The following is a 17,248-nucleotide window of genomic DNA, read 5'->3' on the forward strand; positions in this document are numbered from 1 at the left end:
AACCTTTTGTCAATAATTTGGTATGTTTTGTTAGACTTGTCTCCGTAAATGCTGACTATAAAAAAGTACTAATCTAAAAAATACTTGACAGCTTAATTCGCCCCTCATGTATTTAAATTATTCGCACTAGTGCAGTAATTTAATGGCAGTTTTCAAATATGCCCAAAATTAAAAAAAAAAAACTTGTTAGTTGTTTTTATTTAAAACATAAGTAATCGCGTTCAAGATACGCGCGACTGTTTTTTTTAAAGATGTTTAGCTATAAAAGTTGACGTGGGCGATGTCCCTAAAGTAGCAATAAGGGAGAAGATGAAAAAAATATCATGAGGAAACCTGCACGCTTGTGAGTTCTCCGTAATGTTCCCAAAGGTTGTGGAGTATGCCAATCCGCACTGGGCCAGCGTGGCAGACTATGGCCTAAACACTTCTTCATTCTGAGAAGAGACCCGTGCTTAGTAGTGGGTCGGCGATAGGATGAATTGCATCGCGAGAGTGGGCCCGGTCCACAAGTGGGGCACCGGCGTAAGGAGTGCAAATCGTGCCTTAGATACATTTGTGTTGTGTGGCGCCGCGGCTGTGTGTGTGCGGCGACTGACGGGGGAATACGAGGAAATTCCTCGATAGCTCAACGGTTGAGGAGCGGACTGAATTCCGAAAGGTCAGCGGTTCGAACCCCACCCGTTGCACTATTGTCGTACCCACTCCTGGCACAAGCTTTACGCTTAATTGGAGGGGAAAGGGGAGTATTAGTCATGATAAGCATGGCTAATATTCTTTATAAAAATTGTACAAATTAAAAAGTTCTCGTAACTTGCGTAAAGTGAGAGCATTAAAAAAACTAATTCAGATTCAAGCAGTTCGACGCAAGTGGGCTAGACCGCGATTCAGTTGGACAGACGACAGATTTAAGCAGTGAAACTAATAAAATAGATTTTATGTTGTAATTCGAACTCAAAATTACATTTTTTCCACAACCAAGTTTTTCTTATTCCAGCGACAACTGTAATTATCAATTTTGCGCACTTGCATCATAATGAACTGATCAAACAAAATAAATTGTTCGATTGAATGACTTTTTGTAAGGTATCTGTTAACTGTTAACTGATTCGCTAGTATTAGGTACCATATTCAAATGGTAACATTCATGGTTTGATAACTACCAACTTAACTAGCTCCTTAGCCCGTCTATTCCCCCGTCGGGAAGCTTCAAGAGGCCGCCCGGATATGAACGTTACTATGTATTATAATAAGTCAGCGCTCAGTATTTACCTACCATGAGTAAGCTACATAATTATGTGCAGTATAAAGTAAGGTGCAGTTCCAAACATGTGTAGACTAATATATAGACAGGTGGCAGCACAAAAACTATTTAAAAGTCCCTATTTTTTTCTAGTAGCACTTAATCAACTGAATTTTATTGCCCTTATTTTATTGTATCATTTAAAAAAAATGAAGTCGTATCCAATTTTTTTCAAAAGGTACTTTTTTAATGTGTGTCGGTAATGAAACAACCACTGATGGTTCGAAATTCATTTCTTATCGAGAACTATAATGTTCATTAAAAAAAAACTGTTTTTTTTTTATTGAATTGTTACATAATTATCCTGTCTTTATAAAAGATTTGTTTCTTGCCACCTTCTATTAAAGTCTTTGTATTGGGGGTAGATCAATTCAAACTTGAAACTTAGCTGAACAAAGTTTTTATTATATGCATTTTCAATTGAGAAATGTGTCACTGAAGAAGATTGATGTTTTGACAGGTTTTGCATTGAGAATTTGTGAAAATGTAAAGCTTGACAAAAATACAATTTTTTTTTGCTGGAATACCTAAGTATTCTGAATGCTCATGTTTTTGTTTGATAAATAGGTATTTGATCTGCCCACAATGTAACCGAAATTGTCCATTTTGAACTAACTTGCCTTGCCTCAACGGTCTACACCAATATAACAATATAATAAAGCAATATAAACCTTAAGGCGTTCAAAATACGTGTGATTGTCGTGTGACTGAGTAGATAGTTCGATAGTTAATGCCCCAGTATTCATACTTAGGTGCATGAGACGGGTCTGCCCGCGAAATTCAAATTATATTTGGTTTTTCGCAATTTGTAAATTAATACGATAAAGTAGGCATATGGCATTTTAATTCCGATAATGGCAGTATCATCTTCACACGATTACATAAAAATATTTACTTGAAAGTGTTAAGTTTAAGAAATTAGTCAAAATAATGAGTTTGACATGAGTTACTCACAAATTAGTCGATACTATAGCTAATTTCTTAAACTGGACCCTTTCAAGTAAAGATTTTTGTATAAACCTGTGAAGATGATACTGCCATTGGCGCAATTGAAGTGCCATAAGCCTGCTTTGTCGTATTAGTTTACAAATTGCGAAAAACCAAATTAAATTTGAATTTCGCGGGCAGACCCGTCGCATCCATCTTAAACAAATTCATACGAATAGACCGAAAATTGGCGGTAAATTTTGAGGAGGTACTTTTGTAAAGCTATATTTTTTTTAATCTTAGGTTCCATTCACATTGACAGCGTCTCGAAGCGGTTTCCTAAAAGTTAAAACGTAAAGTATTATAATTTAACAGTTATTAAGTGCCTCCACAAAACTTAACACCAACTTTCGGCCATAATTTTCAAAATCATTGCTTTTCGGCAAGTCATCGTAGTTTAAATTATTAGAATTTTGTCTTTATGTATGCACGATTTTCAATTGCGTTTAGTTGGAAGGCTATTCATACTATACATCAAAATATTTAAAAGCAATTACGAATGTATAACTTTTTTAGAATTTTTTATCGATTGAACAATCGTAAATAATTATGTGTATGCAAATTTGTGATACCGCAGGCGAGTTCTTGATCTATAGCGTCTATGGACGTGCCAACTTCTGATCCCAACTCGGTTTGATCGCCGACTTTGTGTATTCTCATAATAGGGGATGATTTGCTAACTCAGTGTTCAACACTGAATGATAGCCATCGAGCTCATTATTGACATTTATTTTTAATCCGTTGAAGGTTTTCTACGAAAATTATTTCAAAATCACTAAGTGAAGCAGCAATGTAGAACCAACCAATACCAAATAAGCTCGGTGGATATTATCATTCAGTGTTGAACACTGAGTTAAAGAATTTCCCTGCCTCAGGCGCTGGTGGTTTAAAGAAATCAACTTTGTACTATGCATATTCACGTGAATGTGTCTATTCCTATGTCAATCGATCTATTTTTTTTTTTTTTTTTATGTTGGTTAAAACGTTTATCGGCAGAACTTGTTGGCACGTGTATAGATGCTTTAAACATGTCCATATGACAGGTCCGCGCTTTATAACGTGTGTGAGTGTGTGTTGCGTACAAAATATTCCATTTTATATGTGTATGTGGTGTATTGATATAATTTAAATACCCTCAATTGTTAGTCGAAAATAAGTCATGGCGACACTGCAATTTTTGAAATTGGATTGGGCTCAAAAGTGTATGGGCCTAGAGTTGTGAAACCTAATTTAAAAAAACTGTAAAAAGCTTGAACTCAAAGAAATAGTATGAAATCAATGGTCTGTATTCTAGTAATTTGAATATCTACCTAAATGAAAAATTTACATTATTTTTAATTGCTTTTACAGCTCTGGGTGTAAGCCATTTAGGTTATGCGATTTAAAAATTGTAGTGTTACCATTTGAAGTTAGTTATATTATGTCGGTGGGTTGCCAGGGCAAAAAATTACATTTTTAATATACGTGTGCTATTCACTAAATCATTATTATTATATTAATATTTAATCAATTTTTTAATGATGCAATTGTGTCTACACTGGCGAACGCGACCGACTATGTTTTTCTTCGCTTTATATAATTTTAATATAGCGATTCGATGGTTATTCATTTTGTTTATCATTTATTATTTGTAGATAAATTATTTTTAATATATTAATTTTTTTGACCAATAAAATGCGTCGATGCTAATCCAACGTCACTTAGCTAGGAAAAACTGTAAAGATTAATGTAACTATTTAATTAAAATATATAAGTTTTTCAATATTGAGTTTTCATTTCATTTTTCCTTTACATTCCTATTTTTAACCCCCGACCCAAAAAGAGGGGTGTTGTAAGTTTGAAGTGTGTATCTGTGTATCTGTCTGTGGCATCGTAGCTCCTAAACTAATGAACCGATTTTAATTTAGTTTTTTTGTTTGAAAGGTGGCTTGATCGAGTGTTCTTAGCTATAATCCAAGAAAATCGGTTCAGCCGTTTGAAAGTTATCAGCTCTTTTCTATTTAGGTACTTATTACTGTAACCTTCACTTGTCGGGGGTGTTTTAAATTTTTAATTTACACTTGTCAATAGAAATACTTAGGTATAAACATTTATGAAAAGTAAACACTGCACGCACCGAACTCATATTTCAGGACTTTTTAAATTAAAAAAAAAAATAGGTTGTCTGTAAAGTCGGTTTACGGACGATAGTTGAACGTGACAACAAAGGCCGATTGTGCTTCTTTGTCGCTCGTTCCGCGCTCTCGCTTGCACTTCAAGCCTTACATGGAACGCCTCAGAGCGAGGTAACGCCGCATGAGTCATGTTTTTTCGTGCGTGCAGCCGGCTCTATCGAATTATAAGACGTTGTCACGTCAAAAAATTAATGCCTTACGTTCTGCACGTGCACCAATATTCACATAGCGAATCGCTGGGGCGAGCTGCAAGTCCAATTTTTTCAGTCTTCTAAAACCCTAGCGCGATAACGAATCTCGAAGGCCTCTGAATCGAACTTCAATGCTCGCAAGCCGCTTTTCATAATAATTTAAACGGCATGTTTGCCAAAAATAGTATCTATATGCTACTAGCCGATGCCCGCGACTTCGCCCGCGTGGATTTGGGTTTTTTAAAACCCCGTGGGAACTTCATTTTCCGGGACAAAAATAAGCCTATGTATCTCTCTAGGTCTTCAAAGCAAAATCAGGTTGATCTGTTGCGACGTGATTGAAGGACAAATGATCTGTTGCTCCGTTGCGCCGTTATTGAAGGACAGAGTAACAAATATACACTCAAATTAATGATGAAGGTAAGGTAGTGAGGTGTATAGAATAAAACAGCTCGTTTTTACAATATGATTATAATTTATTCATTAATAGTTTACAAAGACGTTATCGTACAAACATTTAGGATCAGTATATTATACGCAGTACATTGTTCGTTTTGTTCACTATCATAAAACTTACGACACCTCGCTCAAACCTCCCAAACACAAGCACAGACAGCATTTACACCCACCATAGCTCGGGTGTGCACCAGATAGTGTAAAAAGTCTTAAAAATTGTAAAAAATCTCGTCTAAGTTTAAAATCTTGGAATGGACGTTTTTGGGAGCGGTGTAAACTCAGCTTAATCCTATACCGATGTTACTTACATTAACTTAATTAGCTTATTCATTATTTAAGCCAGACTTCGTGCTCGGATGATTCAGTAACTTAGAAATTATCTCGTCACGTTAGGTGAAAGGAATGAGTTAAATGGTAATTTGTGAGGAAATTATGAGACAGTTTTGAAGCACGTCTGGTATTGCGAATAGCCCAGTTAAAAACTTAAATTACGGTACAATGATTCACTGTTAATTTAAATTACGTAGGTTTCAGTCTCACGATGTTGGTTCACTAACCTACCGATAATACGTCGGATTCACACAAAAACTGTTACAAATTCTTCGACTAGACGCTACGATATCCAATAAATACTCTTCGAAAATTCCAATACTACGATAATGCCTTAATTAAATTTCGATATCTGTTTAAAAATAAATTATTATTTTAAGCGATAAATTGAGTCACAGGAAAATATAAAAATAATTCTTATCAAGCAATCGTTTCCGCAGATCTACCGATATTAAGAAAATAATCTATGATTATAGTAATAATTAATTAGACAAGCGATATTTTATACGATCACATTCGCACTCGCGCGCGATAAATAACCTTAACCATACTAAATGCTGCATCGCGCCGCGCTTCCAGTGGACGCTGTACTTTTTTTTTAGTGAAATGTAGTAAAACAATGCTTCCTGCATTGCAAACATTCCTGTTTTATTTATATTTATGTACCATTTTCAGCGGATTCAACCTGGAATCAGCTGTTTGGGTCGTTCGGGCGCCATCTTTTCATTCAAAATGGCGTCAACTGGAGACGCGCGCACGCAAGTTATAATTTGAGAAAATACATTCAAATTAAGTCATTCGCCGGGAAGATGTGGCTCACTTGCACATGGAAGAGACTTGTGAAGTTTCATTTGAGTAGCCAGTTGGTATTTTTTTACAAAATGAGAGAAAATAAGATTCAACCACTGATTACTCAAATGATTTTTGTAAATCTTAAATATTAATATCAAAATCTGGTATCGATGTATCAAAAACAGTATCGTATGCAGTTATTCTAGTTTGGATGTGTTAAAAAATTTCAAGTTAGTTTTTTAATAAAAATAACTTAAAGTTTGGCACTTATTACAATAATTTATCGTTATATTTGTGTCGATGAAGTGGCAGTGCACAAAGACAATCGATACCAGATGAATTGCAAGCTTTCTTTAAAAATAACAAGGGTCCCCCTTTTTTAAAGTTTTTTACTTAGTTTTGTTAAAAATGTTATAAAAATAACTGTTCAATAAGTATAAGAAGAATCTTCTCAATAAAAATGAACAGTTTATCGGCTAATATCAACATTTATTAATTAATATGAACTCCAGACACAATAAAATTCTTTGCGGATTTTTGGGTAGTTAATCCAGTTTTGGGACTTGCCTTTATTAAGGCTGAAATTTTAGACGACTCCAAAAACTTTTTTTCTAGAGGCTCAAACGAAATTGGGGATTGTTCAGTAACTTAGTAATTACCTCCAATTCGTGGCGTTTATTGCGGAACTCTTGGAGAGTCGACTCCGTTTTGGGAGTTGCGGTAATGTGGGGGACCCCAAAAACTTTTCTGCATAAATAAGATTGGGGGATGAAGGGTGGTGAGCGGTTAGTACTCCCAGTGCGTGGCGCCGGCCAGGTCGGGCGAGGCGAGGCGGAAGTTGCCGTTCTTGGCGGCGGCCAGGTACAGCTTGGGCGAGGCGGCGCGGATGGCGAGGCGCGTGGGCTCGCGCAGCTCGAGGTGGAAGGGCTGCGGGCTGTCGCTGTCGCACGTCACGCTCTCGCTGTCCGCGTGCCAGTACTTGCCGTTCTGACCTGCAAGGAAACGGACGGGTTATTGTGTCGTCCTTGAATTAAGGGCGAGTTTCCATCCTTATGTCGTCGACATTCCATCTACACGCACGTATTGCATCATCATTCCTCATACGCATAGCTAAAGTTTGGTATACTCTTCCGCGATCTCTCTTTCCTACTACTACTACTTAGGTGTGATTAAGAACAAACCCTTGCATAAGTATGATTCCCTAAATAAAGCAGACTGCACCCTTGGGTCCACGGATGACCTGGATAGCTCATGGATGACCTTATTGCAGTCCAGTCGCATGCTCTTCGGCCCCACGAAGCTTAGTCACACAGGATATGCACTAACCCTTGAAGTAGACGGCACCCTTGGGTCCGCGGATGACCTGGATGGTCTCGTAGTTGGCCTTGTTGCACTCCAGCCGCACGCCCTTCGGCCCCACGAAGCCCTGGTCGCACTTCAGCACAAGGATCGGCCTGAAAACAAAAAAAATATCCACATATTATATATGCCAGAATATCTCTAACCCGGGGGTCAGACCAACATTGACAGAACACTTCAGGATTAAAGTAAAATGAACCTTAACAGTCTTGTTTTAGATCTCAAATTCAAGTTTTCTAGGTATATAGTAAGGATTGAGAGCTACCTGTTGATGAGATAGAAGTAGTATTTGCAGTTGTCGTCGATGGTGTCGGCGTTGGCGTACAGGTGTCCGGAGCGCTTGGTCATGAGGTACTTGCCGTTGTTGGCGCGGAACGCCACCGCGCCGTCGCCCTGCCAGTCCAGCTCGAACAGAGCGTTGGACGATCTGTACCGATACGGAACACAGTGTTATTAAAGATAGATAAATACTTTATTGCTATTGATTAATGGAGGCCTTTACCAGAGGGTAAAGGACACTAAACAGGCCAAAATGTTGCTTTCGGAATCTGATGTCATGGGGCATGGGAGTGCCACCGCCAAGACGAGCCAAACATTGGAAGGGGTACTATCTCCCTTTTCTGGAAACGTTTCTCTGACGTCTGGATGACGCTAGACGGCTGAAATTTTCAGGATAAGATGTCCTCGGCAGACTTATCGAATATACCAAGTATCAATTGTCTAGCTTTTGTAAGTCTATTGTTTTTTCTTAGAATACGACAGTCTTCGGAAAAGAAAAGTATGTTTATATAGGCGTACTTGTTGTCTCCGCTGGCCTGGATGCCGCCGCCCGTCTCCAGCGTCCAGTAGCGGTCCTGCATGGTGCGAATGTACCAGCGCTTGGTGCCCCAGTCGAACTCCAGCTGGAACGTTTCGTGCGACGAGATCTCGTCCTGGTTCGCTGTCACGTCCACTCCTGGAAATGACGAAAGAAACCATTTCAATTTTGTTGAAATTTTTAATCTAGGTACTAACCATACATGGTCGCCACGATACAGGTTACCGAGTATGGAGACCATAGCAAACGACACTGTTATAACCATTTTGAATATAAAGATATTTATTTATTATTTATTATTAATTTTTTTTTCCAGCAAAAACAAAACAAAACCCGCGATTTCTTCGATCTTAAACGTCCGCACTTTGTGCAACAATTTATATTTAAATTTATTCAGATATAAGTTAGCCCTTGACTGCATCTCACCTGGTGGTAAGTGATGATGCAGTCTAAGATGGAGCTATGTTATGCGGAATTTCCTTCACGTAATTTAGCTGGATTTGACTGATTACTGATTGTGCCCATAATCCTTGAATGAATGCGATGGGGGTACCATGTGTATGTACTAAGTTACTCTGTTGGTTAACAGTTATCTCAGTTCTAACTAGAATATAACTATGACACCCACAAAGACATCAACCCAAACTTAATATTATAAATGCGAAAGTGTGTCTGTCGGTCTGCTAGCTTTTCACGGTCCAACAGTTAAACCGATTTTGATGAACTTTGGTACAGAGTTAGCGTAGAACCCGGGGAAGGACATAGGCTACTTTTAATCCCGAAAAATCAAAGAGTTCCCACGAGATTCTTAAAGGCCCATCGGTTTAACCGATTTATATGAAAGGTACAGAAGTAGCTTGCATCCCGGATACTGACATAGACAACTTTTCATCCCGGAAAATCAAAGAGTTCCTACGGGATTTTTAAAAACTTAAATCCATGCGGACGAAGTCGCGGGTAGTAGTAATTTATATGGCTGGACATAGATGATTCTATGAAATTAAAACCAACTCGTTATAATATGACGCTTCGAATAAAAGCAAATATTGCAATGATTTATTAGTTTTGTGGTGTATTGACTCAAGCAAAGAGCACGTTTATACAGAGTCAGACAGACGACGTGCGGTAATTTTCTATTAGCATTCGAGAGTAGTTACCGCAGAATTAAAAAGATGCGATAGAAATGGTTCTTTATTAGTAGGGACTATCGATATCGGCAGCGGGCTCTTGTGGCTGATGTTTCGTTACTCACAAGTCCTACTACAAGTTTACTGGTTTGTTCATAAATTAAACTGCAAAGGAACAATAAATAGGTCGGCGCGATATTTTGCATGGATATACCCTGAAAAGTGACACAGGCTACTTTATATCCCAGAAAATTACAGTCCTCGTGGGATTTTAAAATGACTAAATCCACGCGGACGAAGTCGTAGGTATAGAATTATTTCTGTTCTAGATACTAGTACAAAAATAATTCGAAAATTCCTATCATTAACACCAAATGCAACACAATAAATACATAATGTTGATAGCATTATGAAGTTGAGCTAACTTTAAATAGCACTGGCGCAAATTACAATACAAAAAGTGTAATTAAACTCACTCAGCGCTTCTCAGGCTTTAAATTTAACGAACGGCTCTCTTTCTATCGCGTAAACTCTCCTTTTATCCCTCTCTTTATTGAGATAAGAATCAACGAGCCGCCCGTAAGTATATTTTCTCTGGTCACATCATCAAGTGAACTCGGCCTGGCATTTAGTTAAATCACTTCTATACATATTCTGATTTCCGTGGCAGCGTGAGTCGTCGCAAACTCATCTGCAAACACACAGATAAAGTATTGTCTGTCGCCTTTTACATTTGTGAAATGGCTTTTTGCTTTCAGCCTCTCAGTTCTCGAGGAGCGCACAGTGCGGTAAGGCTGCCTGCACACAATACTACGTTTTGTACCACACACTGCCAAGGTTGGGGTGAAAGCCGTACAAAGGCGGTTTATAGCTTTCAGGATTAAATTTTGGAAACTCCTTTAGGAAAATTAGGTTTCCATCGAGGTGATGATATAATAATAGGTAGAAGAACTTACATAAATTATTTTTTTTCAATTAATTATAGGCAAGCGCTTGACCACAGTCAGACCTGATGGGTGATGATATGGCCTAAGATGGGACGCCTTTACCTAGAAGATGCCTATTCACTCTTGTTTTAAAGATACCAGGATTGTAATTGGTTGGTAGGACAGCTATTCTCTTATGAATATTATTCTGAGGCTGTAACTATCAGAACTGTGCCCCGTACTAAAATAATATAATGGTTTATTATGTCGTACACAATCTCTAAACTAAACTAAGTTACGAAGTAAATATCTAGGAGTTATGAAAGGGTTTACGAAACACTTTAATAAATAATAGTTAATTAATAGTTAGCATGTACCTTCAAAAGGTCGCTTGAAATAACTGACATTCTAAAATCCATCACAATGTGTTGAAACTTAGATACGAGTAGATACCGGTATTTCCTACACAATGGCTTTTTGCTGCAAAATCTTGCTGCATAATGAGTTAGGTAAGCACCTACTTATTATCTTGGTAGTAATTTATGGTAATAAAAACATACGTACACCATGCTAAGCATTTCCACACTACAATCTACACGACGACGCCCTGTGGTGGTTGGCGCGATGTTGTCTTGTAAACAGAGGTGCCAATTTCGATACCGATTTAATAGTTTTAGGTACCTAATTGGCTCAAAGCTCGTCTGGTAAGATAGGAGCATCCATGTGGTGGATGCTACGGGCCGTGCTGCCCTAGCTTCACCATATATACCTGCTGTATGAACATTTGCTTACATCGCCGTTGGAAGGGCTAGCATGGCAATCTGTGGTGGCTTACATAATGTCTTAGATTTTGTGAATAAACATTAAAAAGACTTTCGGTAGCGGCATGTTACCTTTGAGGCGGTCGGTAAATGTTTACACCTACGACGAACCTAAGACGACTACAGGACTGACAACCAGATGGCACCATAACCTACTGACAATCACTTACTAAGAAACTTGAATCACGCTAACGAAGTGTTAATTTCGAAAGAGTATCAAGTTCCAATATACAACAGTCGGACCAGCTGGGCTCCGAGCGAGACATCCGCTGGACATCCGTGGGAGGCTACGGCCGTGGCTAGTTACCTACCACCCTAGCGGCAAAAGCGTACCGCCAAGCGATTTAGTTTTCCGGTACGGCTTTTTACTAAACCCATACCGGGTTTAATAAAAAATGCCATACCCCTAATCAGGTTAGCCTGCTACCATCTTAGACTACATCATCACTTCAAGGGTTAATTTTAATTTGAATATATAAAAAAGATCCTTCCCAATTGGCGAGTACGCACACCCCGCTCCCGTACACGCTATCAATATTTAGGTATAACTAGCCGATGCCCGCGACTTCGCCCGCGTGGATTTAGGTTTTTCAAAATCCCGTGGGAACTCTTTGATTTTCCGGGATAAAAAGTAGCCTATGTGCTAATCCAGGATATTATCTATCTCCATTCCAAATTTCAGCCAAATCCGTCCAGTGGTTTTTGCGTGAAGGAGTAACAAACATACACACACACACACACATACAAACTTTCGCCTTTATAATATTAGTGTGATTATACGAGTAAAAGGAGAAACTGACTGACTGACACTTTAACGTTCAGCACAACGAACGTGTACGTGTCATACACGCGTTTTATTTTTTGCAATTTGCAGCCATGCGCTAAACGTAAACTGTCATCGAATCGTTCACAAAAAACGCGACATCTTAATAAGTGAAAACGAATCGAAACACGGATTAATGTCGGAATAATCTTTTATTGATAAGGCAAGTCACACCGAAGCGAAATTGTGAAAAAAATATGTATTAAATCAGAGTCTATATCACTGTCACTATTAAAAATTACGATTTTAACATTTACTTTCATTATATTTATTTTAATGAAATGACTGACAAGAAAACCTGGACTTCGTGATTATTCTTTGATTAATTTGATAATCACATTTTCTGCGTCAATCTTTTCAGTTTTTTGGCCACAAGATTTTGCGATCAGCGAGCGGATTAATGAACATAATGGATTTTTAATCGATTTAGATCATTTTTCCGTATTAATTAATCAGTCAAAGTGGCTCGTCAACGCTCGCCGTGCGCCTGCGCAGGCATCCGTGCAGTGAAACGGTAGAAAGCCCGCGGTGTGCACGCCGCGCCGTGGTATTTGTGTGGTATCACAATAGACGGTTTTTTGCGACACATAGCTGCGCTAGAGAATTCCTCCATCAATGAACGCTAACGGAATTTGGAAATTGTTTGACGTTGTCAGAGATTGTTGTCAACTGCTAGCACACTTCGATTACATTGTACAGTAACAATCAGTAACTTACATACTTAGATATTGACTCGCTAACTATTTAAATAGAATAAACCAAATAAATAAACTTCGACCGCGTGGATTAAGGTTTTCAAAAATCCCGTGGTAGCTCTTTGATTTCCCGGAATAATTCTCGTAATATTATACATTTTTATGAGTAAGACATGAATGCAAATAAGAATAAATGTAAATCTAATAAAGGTAGTGATATAGTAAATAGTAATTTGCCGACATATTTTCATTTTATTTATGACCATTGCCTGCATATTATATGAACTTTATTGCCTGGCCTGTTTATGTATCTTCGAGCTATGCATTTTCATTTGCGACCATTGCCTGCCTGTTTGTACTTTGTTGGCTGGCCTGTACAGTTTCAGCTACGTGACATTGTATGAGCCATGTCGTCCACCGGTCGTTGCCGCGGCCGCGTCTCGAGACGAACTGTGCAACGTGACAACGCATGTGATCACGCATTTCACACGCCCCTGCGCCCTGTCTTATGTATAGCCGTATAATATTTTGTACGAAGGTTTCTTTCTAAGCCAGTGAAAATTAAAATTTCAAATCACCCTCGACACGTGTTCCGTACATTCTTTATTTAAATAAAATAAATAAATTAATAAATTAACTTTTATTTCAGGCCATTATACCCATAATTGTGTTAGTATCACTTACACTCTGCATTTTGAAAAACAAACTCTACATGCTCGCGGACCACTTCAGTGGTCCGCGCACCCACGCGCCATACCTACTAAGTAGTTCTTTATAAGGTCGCCCTTCTTACGCGCTTCTCCATACAAACCGTTTTATTAGATTTAGAAGCTTTGTCATTTTTTCTTATGTTACTGAGACAGCTTCCGTCCCGGAGATGGACATAGGATAGGTACTTTTATCCCGAAAAATCAAAGAGATCCTACGGGATTCATACAAACCTACAGTTCGCGACAGGTCGACATGGCAAACGGGGTACCCAGTGCGGGATAGCACGGGCGACGTGCGGGTGTGGGGAGCGCATACCCGATTGCCATGTCGATCTAACGCGTATAATAAATCCAGTCGCGGTTGCGGGCATCAACTAGTACTGAAGTATTGAATTGGTAGGTTGTATTGAAGTTTTGAAGTCACGTAGCCAAGTAAAACTGAAAAGTAACATGATCGCAGCCTAAGCTCACCGCAAGCAGGGCTTCCTGTCTGGCGTGAGCCTGCGTCGGCATAGACAGGTCGTTGTTTATAGGGTTCTGTAGCGGAAACGTGCAAACGGGACCTTATTACTAAGCCTCCGCTGTCCGTTCGTCCGTCTGACAGCGGGCTGTATCTGTCAACCGTAATAGGTAGAGAGTTGAAATTTTCACAGAATGTAATTTTCTTGTTCGATGCATATAATTTTTAGTTAAGAATTGCTGTGTACACCTATTAGGATAGGAGTTGTTGCTTGGATCCTGAGCTATTGTTTTTATATTTAGACTTTTCAGAGTTACAACCTGTTCTGAGTGCCTTTTTAATCCCCCACCCCAAAAGTAAGGGTGTTATGAGTTTGACGTGTGTATCTGTGTATCTGTCTGTGGCATCGTAGCTCCTAAAATAATGAACCGATTTTAATTTAGTTTTTTTTTTGTTTGAAAGATGGCTTGAACGAGAGTGTTCTTTTAACTATAATCCAAGAAAATAGGTTTATAGCCGTTTGAAAGTTATCAGCTCTTTTCTAGTTACTGTAACCTTCACTTGTCGGGGGTGTTATAAATTTTTAATTTACACTTGTCAATTACATAAAATAGAATGTTTATTTCTATTGCCGCTATTAAAAATTTCAAAATGACCGCCTTACAAAAAAAAACAGTGTTATTTCTGGTACGATTATTCATTAGTATTTCATTAGTATTGATTTTATTGTATACCTACTAGCTTATACTCGCGACTTCGTCCACGTAAACTACAAAAATTTCAAAACACTATTTTACCCACTTAGGGGTTGAATTTCCAAAAATCCTTTTTTAGCGGATAATAGCTATCTATATGGCAAATTTCGTTTGGATTCGTCGAGTAGTTTCAGTTGTGCGTTGATAGACCAGTCAGTCAGTCAGTCAGCTTTCCCTTTTATATCCTCCCACCAGACCAGACCAGAAATTTAGAAATTTTAAAACCTCTGCCGGGAATCGAAACCGGGACCTCCCACTGATAAATAAATACTGAAGTTACTGAACACCAGTCAGTGTAGTCCAGACCTAGTGTAGTGCATCTCAAAGAGCAATTAACTCCCATCCGTCGATCTCGTCGCTCTCGATCGTGGCGAGTAATTACAGAGAGCCCGCAATCTTCTCTCATTGCCATTGTACGAATTACATTTGATTTTGTGTTATTTCGTAGTAATTGTAACTAATCAAAGATCAGTCAGTCAGTTGTGTGGAACACCTTCACTTGACAGTTAATACTGAGGTTGAAATCTATAGAGAGCACTTTAACTTTGCTTAGACTTAAGTTTCAGTTAAAACGAGACAGACTTATGCCAGCGGTATAATCTGTCTATAGTTTTAACAGCCTTAAGTCTGAGCAAGGTCAAAGTGCACTCTATAGACCTCAGCCTCAGTTTCAGCAGGCTAGAAACTCTCCAAGCCGTGGTTAACTTAGCTTTTTTAAAAAAGTAATTGCCTGCGTAGTATTTGCGCCTGTTTGAAATAGCTATTCCGTTTATCCACCTTAAAACTGCCACGCTATGGTGTATACTCGGAAACGTGTCCGTCTATTAACATGGGGTTATTCAAGAAGCGGACCAACAAGTTCCTGAAAGGCCGACCACGCATTGGCGGTTCCTCTGGTACTGGTTCATAGACGGCGGTAATCACTTAACATCAGGTGACCCGCCTGCTCGTTTGTTCGCTATTTTTTTTTAAATCCGGTCCAAGAACAATATAATATGTACCTACCCACCCGGAGTGGAAGCGGGGTGGATAGATGGACACACGTTTCTGAATACACACCGGGGTGGCTGCTTTAGGGTGGATAAACAGAATAATCCTTTAAAATAATTATGATTTTATCTAATAAATGGTAATATTTATTTATTTATTTATTTATAATAGTGCAATCAGGTAGAAAATGAATACATTAAACTAATTAATTTCTGAAGAGTCAGTGTAGTCTAGTCCTAACCTCCTCCATCTCAAAGAGCAATTAAGTACCTCTCATTCGCCGATCTCATTGTTCTCAATTGCAGAGCGCCCGCAATCTTCTGTCATTGCAATTGTACGAATAACATTCGTGTTATTTCGTAGTAATTGTAACTAATCAAAGATACTAGTTACGGCTATTCCGAGGGACTTGATTGAACTTTATTATGTAGTTATTTTTAAGTGGTTGTTAAGGTATCAGTTTCTCGAAGAGCCATTAATTTAAAGTTTAATTAACATAATATATCTAATGATAGGAATACTTAATTGTAGATTCTGAGTTCAAGAAATTGGTGTAATTATTTCGCACATTACCAGTATCATTACTCTATTTAAATCAGTTTCAAGTTACAGTGCTCGTTCATTCCAATTCTAAGTTCGTTTTTGTTACTCCCTCTTGCTATTCTGTTATTTTTTTTAAACTGCTCGTAACGTGTTTTTACTATTTTTCGAATATTTATCAATAGAAATACCTACTTAGATAATTTTTTGATTCAAATAAACTTTTACAAGTATCTAAGTACTGATCGCCTTTACTTTTGGATTTAGGTCATTAAAAATCCCGTGGGAACCCTTTGATTTTCCGGGATAAAAACTAGCCTATAATATCATGACTCCCCAGATCTTTAACTATAACCATGCAAAAAATTATGTCGATCAGTGGTTCCATTGCGACGTGATTGAAAGACAAACCAATAAATACACTTTCACATCATAATAAAAAGGATAGTGATAAGACATATTTATTCATCGTACAAGTTTGCATGGTCGAAATTACACGTCAGGACTCGTACGAAGCGATTCGCTTTCTCGTCGAAGTTGGTTTAGTGCGAGTGCTTTTGCTTTTGAAATGACTTTACGGCTCTGGGCTTTTGCCCTTTTGAGCGAGCATGTTCTTGAGATCAATGTTGCCTACACCGGGGCCAGAAGTCACACTAACCTTGCTTGACGGAGACGTATTTCTCGTTGAGGGCGGCAATGAAGGCGGCTTGCGGCAAGCTGTCTTCCAGCGAGAACAGCTCGTCGCGCGTCACGGCGGTGGAGCGCGTCTTCAGCACGGCCTTGGAGCCGATGGGCGCGAGGTAGGCGCCCGCGCTGTCGCGCAGCGCCAGGGCTCCCGCGTGGTACTCCGCGCTGAACAGGCACTCTGATGTGCACGTGTCGAGGAGCTGTGGGGAATAAGTTCAATCAATCAATCAGCCTGTTTGTGTCCACTACTGGACATAGGCCTTCCCAAGAGCGCTCCACCACACATGTTCCTCCGCCATCCTCGTCTC

At 38.8% G+C, this 17,248-nt stretch overlaps 1 protein-coding gene across 1 annotated transcript in view; it reads right to left on the reverse strand.

Moving 5' to 3' along the window:
• Positions 1-5,107: 5,107 nt before the first annotated feature.
• Positions 5,108-17,248, reverse strand: part of LOC123871548 (protein singed) — a 53,399-nt gene continuing 41,258 nt past the window's right edge. The window contains exons 6-10 of the mRNA XM_045915412.1: positions 16,912-17,140; positions 8,388-8,544; positions 7,855-8,016; positions 7,557-7,684; positions 5,108-7,222 (exon numbers count right to left, since the gene is read on the reverse strand). Of these exons, the coding sequence (XP_045771368.1) occupies positions 7,017-7,222; positions 7,557-7,684; positions 7,855-8,016; positions 8,388-8,544; positions 16,912-17,140 (882 nt within the window). The 3' untranslated portion in view covers positions 5,108-7,016. The remainder of the gene's footprint in view (positions 7,223-7,556; positions 7,685-7,854; positions 8,017-8,387; positions 8,545-16,911; positions 17,141-17,248) is intronic.

This window comes from Maniola jurtina, chromosome 14 (assembly GCF_905333055.1).
Source record: "Maniola jurtina chromosome 14, ilManJurt1.1, whole genome shotgun sequence".
In the NCBI taxonomy this organism is placed as follows: Eukaryota; Metazoa; Arthropoda; class Insecta; order Lepidoptera; family Nymphalidae; genus Maniola; species Maniola jurtina.